Source organism: Oryza sativa, chromosome 11, assembly GCF_034140825.1.
Source record: "Oryza sativa Japonica Group chromosome 11, ASM3414082v1".
NCBI lineage: Eukaryota > Viridiplantae > Streptophyta > Magnoliopsida > Poales > Poaceae > Oryza > Oryza sativa.
The window spans coordinates 14,875,349-14,883,652 of NC_089045.1; the positions used below are offsets into that span (position 1 = coordinate 14,875,349).

The 8,304-nt window shown below is 47.1% G+C and overlaps 1 protein-coding gene and 1 long non-coding RNA gene across 2 annotated transcripts; one reads left to right on the top strand and one right to left on the bottom strand.

Moving 5' to 3' along the window:
* Window positions 1–2,129: 2,129 nt before the first annotated feature.
* On the bottom strand, window positions 2,130–2,654 carry LOC136353941 (uncharacterized). Its single transcript, XM_066305335.1, has one exon. It carries the CDS (start codon window positions 2,652–2,654, stop codon window positions 2,130–2,132), a length of 525 nt encoding a protein of 174 aa, XP_066161432.1.
* A 2,657-nt stretch (window positions 2,655–5,311) lies between these two features.
* LOC107278508 (uncharacterized) lies at window positions 5,312–6,219 on the top strand. The gene is made up of 2 exons (XR_001541302.3): window positions 5,312–5,688; window positions 5,788–6,219. It is a non-coding gene; the product is annotated as an uncharacterized lncRNA (long non-coding RNA).
* The last annotated feature ends 2,085 nt before the right edge of the window (window positions 6,220–8,304 follow it).

The window sequence follows — 8,304 nt, forward strand, 5'->3', positions numbered from 1 at the left end:
GCCATAAACTTGGCTAACGCCGGCCATCCGAGTATAGCAAGGTACGCTGTCTCGAAATCAGCAACTTCGAAGCAAATGTTCTCTGTGCGAAAGTTCTCCCGAGTGCCGAAGGTAACCGGCAAAGTGATCTGGCCGAGCGGAGTAGAAGATAGCCCGGGGATGACTCTGTGAAAGGGCGCAGTACTCGGCTTCAGCTCGGTCCAAGGGATCTGCATGTCATCCAGAGTCATGGCGAAAAGGATATTGAGTGCGCTGCCACCATCGATGAGAGATCGTTGGAGCTTGACGTTGCGAACCACTGGGTCTAGTACCAGGGGGTACCACCCCGGATGGACCACTCGGTCAGGATGAACCGAGCGGTCAAACTTGATAGCTGTCTCTGACCACCGAAGATGTTGGGGCGTATCGGGCTAAACAGCATTGATCTCCCGTTCAGTCAGCTTTTGCTTTCGTTTGGATTCGTAAGCCAGGGGCCCACCAAAGATGTGGTTGAGTTCGTTACGGGAGTCTTAAAAACCAGTCGGGGCATCGTCTTCATCATCCTTCTTCTTCGACGTGCTTTGATCTCCGTCAGTCAGCTTCCGTGCGTTCTTGGCATATTGCTCTGCGAACTGTTTGTAGACGAAGCAATCTTTGGCCGTGTGATTTTAATTCAGATGACGTGGGCATTGGGAGTTCATGATCTTGCTGAAGGTGTTGACGCGTGAACGTTGTCGGGAGGATGGTGTAGTAGTTGCCACAATTTCTTCGGGCTTACGCTTGCGATCCTTGCGATTGGCACTTCCACTCCCCCCTGTAGTCGGCGCATCTTTCTTTGGTTTCCAGGTGCTGCCCGACTGCTTGGATGCAGTGACAGCGTCTTCTGCTTTGGCGTACTCATTGGCCTTTTCAAACATTTGCTTGACTGTCTTGAGAGGCTTGTGTCCAAACTTGCCGACTAAGAGTTCATGGCAAATACCCTTAGTGAAGGTGGCGATGATAATGTCGTCGGTGATGTCTGAGATCTTGTTACGTTGTTCAGAGAAACGTCGGATGTAATCTCGGAGAGATTCTCCGGACTTCTGGATAACGTTGTAAAGATCAAACTAGGTACCAGGGCATTCAAAAGTGCCCTGGAAGTTGGCGATGAAGTGGTCGCGAAGCACTGCCCAAGATCGAATCGTGCCATGGGGTAACCCGTGAAGCCAGGACCAGGCAGAGTCTGCTAGGGCCACTGGTAGATAATTAGCCATGGCTTTGCTATCTCCTCCTACTGCGTGAATTGCAAAACTGTAGACGGTGACCCAAGACTCGGGATTTTTCATGCCTTCGTACTTCTCGATTCCAGTCGGTTTGAAGCTGGTTGGCCAATCCACTCGACGCAAGTCACTTGTGAAGGCAACAACTCCATCCACATCGTCGTCGTAACGATCTGGTGAATGATGGGGGATGTGGCCTCTCACCGCACGACGCTGGTTGATAGTATCGCGAAGATCGACGGGACGCCTGCGACGTGGAGAGCGGGGCTGTTCAGCCTAACGCTCCCTGTGTCGGTCGGCAGGCGAGTGAATAGATCGTTCACCATGGTCCCTGTTCCTGCGACTAGATCCCGCGCCGGCAACGCTGAGGCTTGGTTGATGATAGTCTTGAGATCGAAGAGGCGGAACTCGGCTGCCAGTCGGCGTACGGACACTTGAGGCGTTGACTGGGACCGAGGCGGCGATCATGGTCTTGGTCTGGTTTAAGATGTTGACGACGTGATTGGGTGCGTCTTCCTTAAGTAGAGTGTCAAGAAGGGTGATCGCTGCTATCGCGTTCTGCTGCGGGGTGTGAAAAACCGCCGTCCCTTCAACGTCTTGTTGTCTGATAAGTTCTCGTGCTCGTCGCCCAGCCTCCACGGCGCACTGTTGCCGGTCCTCAGCCTCCTTCACGGCTCGTTCACGCTCCTGTTGCTCACGCTGCAGCCGGTCTCGCTCTTGTGCTTGACGCTCCTCCTCCAGTCGGCGACGCTCGGCTTCTTGTCGCGTGCGCAGTTCTTCTGTTTCTCGGGCTTGACGCTGTTCTTCCGTCTCGTTGTCAGCCATGAAAACGCCGAAGAAGAGAGGCGTGTAGCTGTTTTCGTAGCCTTCTTCGAAGTCGTCGAGGTTGTTCTAGTCGTAGTGGTAGCCGAAGTCGTCGTACTCGAGGATCTCCGTCGGTCGAGAATCAACACCAGGGGAGCTGAGGTAGCCATCCAATTCTTCCGTCGAAACTGTCCCAAGAGGTTGGAGTATGACGCCGACATCCCTGGAGCAAGACTGGATTGGGGCCGAGGCCGGATCCCGTCTAGGCCTACAGGGAGAAGACGCCCTTGTGGTGAAGACAGCAGCCAAATCGTCGGGGAGGTTCATCAGGATTGAGGGATAGGCCCCATCGTCTTGATCAAGTCGTGTCGGAGTAGATTGAATCTCGTCCGAGTGGTTTGAAGCCGACTCGGTTGAGATGATCTTGGAGTAGATCTCGGCCGAGTTCGGGATACCGAACGGGGCGGAGACCTGGCCTCTCCCTGACTGGTTCGAATCTGAGTCGAGGAGAGAAATCTTGCCGAAGTCGTTGGTGATGAAGTCGAGGTTGCCCAACCGGAATGCCTGCCCGGGAGGGAAGACGAAGTCATTGATATCGGAGACGAAACCCATCGCACTAGTCAGCGATGAACTTGACGCTACCCCTACCTGGTGCGCCAACTGTCGAAACAAGATTTCGGCAATACTAAAAGGGGGTGGCTATCAAGATGGAAAAGTGGATGGGTTTAGAGACAAAGAATTTTATACAGGTTCAGGCCTTCTTAATAAGATGTAATACCCTACTCCTGTCCGGGGATTGATCCGCCGAGTGTATTATTGATCGTATGATCTGGGAGAAAAATCGTGTCCCAAGAGGCACCCGGACCCCTCCTTATATAGGGGAAGGGGTCCGTATTACAAAGTACAACCCATATCTCTAACGGAATAGGTAGTTACAGATAAGATACAATCGTAACCTACTAGAATCCCGGGTGCTTCCTTGATATACAAGTTTAGACATTTAACCCGAAACCTTTTAAAGATATTCTATCTATACATAGTACCCCCATACTAAGTCGAATATACATGCCGTGTGGGTATGGGGTATCCATAATATCCACATATAAATCAAGAAATCCAAAAATAGAAACTCTAACTCTTATCCACCGCCGTCTTCGCTCCCGTGCCTAGGAACCGTCGTTGTTTCTACGGTAGTGCTCGGAGCACGTGATCACCACCGCTCCAAAGGCTGCCATGGTCGTTAGTGGTCACTCCCTTTCCGAGCGGCCGCGGATCCACCACTTCCGAGCTGGAGGAACACGGCGGCTGATATGCCATTCTTGAAACTGCTGCTTACTCAAGGCCGCCGTCGTCGTCCCCGCAGTTCCGGTGGCAAACCACCCCTCCCTAGGGCAGCAATGCCGGATCCGCCGCTCTTGAGGATATCGTTGTCATCCTAGTTGTCGCCATTGTCATCACATCTTCTCGTAGCGCTAGATCCGATGCCTCCACTGCCATTAGATCGAGCCATCGTGGAGCTGCCACTGCCGGATCATCACATCGGGGATCCAACGATGGCGGATCCACTCGTCAAGCAGCCAGCGCCGGTCCTATCACCGCCCTCTCCTACCACATGTTCCTCCTGAGGCCTCTGGTGGCTGGTTGTCGAGGAGTGGTGAGATAAAGGGAGGAGACGAAATGAGAGGAGATGAGGAAGGAGAGACTAAGGAGAGGAAAATAAAGGAGACTGTGAGAAAAAAGGGGAAGAACATGAGAGAAAAGGAGAGGAAGAGATGGATTTGTGGCCACATACGAATGCAGTCTCTGGCTTCTTAGCAGGACCATATGTGAAAATTGATTTTCCTAATATGTCGTTACTGGATACTGTATCCATTATAGCCTGTTTGTAAAAATAAATGAGGCATCTAAGAAAAAAATCATTTTTAGTAATGCGCCCAGCAGGTTGAGCACTCTTAAACACATGTATCCCTCTATTTCAAAATAAAGGACCAGAATTCCATTAATTACTATAAAAGTTATATTGGTGGGTGATAGATAAGGGTATTTAAGGGTTAAAATTTCTCAAACTGTGGATCGATAGTAAGTAAGAATATAGGTGTTGAAGCCCGAACTCCTCTAGTGGAGAGAAAGGACACCCCTTTCGGTTTCGACCAAGGTACTTGTGTCATAGTAAGGGCTTGTTTAGTTGACAAAAAAAAATTACCCCTGCATGTTACATCCGTTATACGGACACACATTTGAAGTATTAAACGTAGTCTAATAACAAAATAAATTATAGATTATACCAAGAAACTGCGAGGCGAATTTATTAAGCCTAATTAATCCACCATTAGCAAATGTTTACTGTAGCACTACATTGTCAAATCATGGCGTAATTAGGCTTAAAAGATTCATCTCGCAATTTCTTGGTGAACTGTGTAATTGGTTTTTTCTACATTTAATACTCTATACATGTGTCCAAACATTTCACGTGACATTGTGAAAAAATTTGTTTGGGAACTAGACAAACCCTAACTGTTGATGTTGCGGACAGCAGAAGCAAAGTCGGGCATACGATGTACTGTATCATAGTAACTGTATCTTGGAGCGGATCAGGAATGAGAACTCTATTTCTTGAAGTATGATGAGCTAGAACTAGGGCCATCAATGATAGTGGGGCCAGCAGCTGATGGGGCCACAACTTGCAAATGTACAACGGATCTCGAAAAGTTTCGTCCCGATAGTTTAAAAATGGATAATAGGTCATTCAGCGTATCATTAACAAAATAATAATAACAGCAAAATAATAATAACTTATATATAAAACTTTTATATATGTATTTTAGTGACTTAAAATACCAATACTGAAAAATAAACTTCGATGAACAAACTTCAAATATTATATTTAAGTTTTAAAATTTAAATTTTAGCGGCGACTAATGCTGTATGGAGAAAACGATGGGGCCTTTCTTCTCCAGAAAGTTTTATTTTTGTTGTTGAATGGCCGAATTGTTACAAAATAGTTCGGAACAGAACAATATATTTTTGTAGGAAAAATACACAGGGAATGTGCAAAATTTACTAAACAGACAATATGTTTCCGTTGAACAAAGGTAGTTTGTTAACTTTTTTTCTAAGAGAAACATTAGTGTGCCGTCGGTGTGTTTTGACCACAGAAACTGAATGAAATATTTAGTTCGATAACTGCAGCGTATAATCGATTTTGGTGGGACCCACAAAAATAAATCTCAATCCCACCTCTATCCACTCCTCTCCTCTCGCGACCAGCCGGAAAATTCCGCATGCGCACGTTCTCGTTTTCCCTCGTTCCCCTTCCTTTGCCCTCTCCCTGCCCAAACATTCCAAAGCTCCAATCCGGTGATAATCTCTCCCTGCCCAAACATTCCAAAGCTCCAATCCGGTGATAATCTAGAAATTAACCCATGGAGGAGAGCAGATCAGGTCAACCAGCTATGGATCCAACTAGATCGGATCCTTCGCGGTGCTCGTGTGGCTCGTGCTCGTGCTCATGTGGGCTGTTGCACATGATGCCATGGAATCAGTATGCCGCCGCATACGGCGCCGCTGCAAGCTGGCTCCAGCGGTTGTGTTGGCGAGTTTGCTTCTCGTTGGCACGGTCGTGCATCAACGAGGTCATGGAGCGCAGGTAGGAAATGGCACCCTGGGGGATGCGTATTGAGGGCCTCAACAAACAACACCTTGATCCACTACCACCGTCGGTTAAAACTAATTTTGAGTATTATAGGAGATAAGCTCCCGAGTCCCACCAGTGCTATAAATAGAAGAACCGTAGAGAGGAGTGAATGCTCTAATCTCTCGCCAAACCCTAAAGCCGTGACGCTATCTCAGCCAACGGCGTGAAGAAGGAAAGCAAAGCCGAAGGAAGAAGAAGAAAAGGCAAGAAGAAAAACAGAGGAATCAATTTCAATGGCTTCTAGTGCAGGTCAGTAGATTAATTTGTAATTCGAGTAAATGTAATTGCTTATAAGCTAAAGTAATAAGATCCTGTAATTTAGAACTCCAACATTGTGGTATCAGAGCTGATCTTTTACCTAATCCATCCTTCATAATCTCATCATCCCTGCCTAAGCCATATTTGCCTTTATTTTAAACCGAGAAGTGGTTCAGCTTGATGAATCTTTAAGTGATATGAGTCCAATTAAGGTTTTAAGCTCTACTGTTGTTGCATTCTAATTTTATTTTGTCGAGCAGTAGAGGAAAGATGGAAGGAGGGGATAAACTAGATTGAAATTCCTCAAAACCGTGTCACTAAATTTGTGGAGACTAGACACGCTATCTTCTTAGAAAATAATAAAGTAGGGAACTCAAAAGATAAGGAGAGTAATCTTGAAGAAATCCGGGCTAATGCTCCAATACTGGAAATCCGAGAGACTAATATTCCAATTTTTCAAGCTGTGCCACAGAATGTAGTGCCGCCAACAACGGGTAATTCTAGACCCTCTTGCTCTAAAACTACTGTCGGAGGGTAAACTCCTTGAGCGGGGCACTGTGGGGACCCCCTTCCTTGTTCGAACCAGGGACACGGGTGAGGCTTTGAGAGTCGATGTTGGAAGATGCAGAGGGGTCGGGCCCCTCGGGAATGATGGAGACACAAGCGATTTAGACAGGTTTGGACCGCTGTAGAAGTGTAATACCCTACTCCTGTATGTGGTTGATTCTGGTGGGAGAATACAAATGCTTTCTTTCTCTGAGTTGCGACCCCCCCCCCTTCACTCAGGCATAGACCTCCTTTTATATCTTAAGGGATTACCACAAAGGCCCAAGACCTAGCTTCAAGGGAAAGGAAAACATTCTTTACAGGTAATTAATGGGTGTCTTGTCCTCCCGACGTGTGAAGCCACGTGAGCCTCACCGCAGCATCGGCCCCATCCCATCACGCCGAGCGTCACGGGCGGACGCACATGTCATTCCTTCTTAATTGTTGTCGACTTTCGACTGTCCGGCCCCACAATTGGGAGGGGATCTCTCAAACGGACCAGTTTGGGAAAAGCTGGTGCGAGTCCAAATGAGAGGCATGAAGCCCCACATTAATGGTGACAAGACGGGGGAGGCGCAAGCCACGCCCTCTGCTAGCCGCCGTCACATTTGTCATTCCGGTTGCAAGTGGCCCATTAGTGTGCCGCAGCTGACAAGACCTCTTTAAATGCGGTAGGCTGGCGCGGGGAGCACCCGCCCAGGCCACATATGTGAAACAGAGCGTGGAGGGGGTCAGGGTGGCCCGACACCTAGAAAGAATGGGAGGTAGCCGCCGCTCCAACTCCGGGCCCGACCCCCGAGGGGGGCGCCACGTGGGCTTGGGGCGGCCTTCTCCCTCTATACAGGGTACCCCGGTTTGGCCCGGGCGGTGTCGTGGTAGCTGGAGGTGCGCGGCAACGGATTAGACACGTATGGACGATGTACAAAATCGAATACATGGAATCCTTGCTTCTTTTTTTTATTATAGGTACTATAAAGATAGATTATAGATAAAGGTAAAATATTAAAAAACCAACTCAAATATGGATAACGTACCAAAAATTTGGTGGAAACAGCTTCAATTTTTATAATAGTAGATAGATAGGATGTATGCAACGTTTTTGTGGTGTTCAGATAATATAGGGTGCTCTTGTGGTGTTCATATTGGCATTTGAGAAAAGTGGGCCTGAAGGACTGATCTGGGGGAGCAATTTGGATGGAAAATTTAGGCGCACTATACGTGGTGGTCGGAAAAAAAATCACGCCTACTACGGGGACGATGTAAGAAATTTTTTTTTGGCAAAAACATGTTAAATTTTTATAATAGATAAAGAATAGACTTGATTTACTCAGCCTATGATCATGATTTTTCTATCCGAGTAAAGCAATATTGATTTACTTGGATTCTATATAAAAAAAATAGGAACGACATATATATTACCTGAAGCTAGAAACTAAAGTTTGCGTGTGCCTTATCTTTAGCTCTTTTTTTTCTCTGATTGGTGCGGGGACGGAGTCGGATAACCGAAAAAAAATCGTGCACTGTACGGAGACGAAGTCAGATAAAAAAATACGCTACTTTGCATGACGTACGAAATCTAGTGGCAAAAATACCTTGAATTTTTATAATAGATATTACCTGAAGCTAGCAACTAAAGTTTGCGTGTGCCTTATCTTTATCTCTTTTTTTTTTCTCTAATTGGTGCGGGGACGGAGTCGGATAACCGAAAAAAAATCGTGCACTGTACGGAGACGGAGTCGGATAAAAAAGAGTCGTATAAAAAAA

Excerpts from the sequence above, each read along its gene's own strand:
- LOC136353941 (XM_066305335.1), bottom strand. The coding sequence starts at position 2,654 with ATGGGTTTCGTCTCCGATATCAATGACTTCGTCTTCCCTCCCGGGCAG.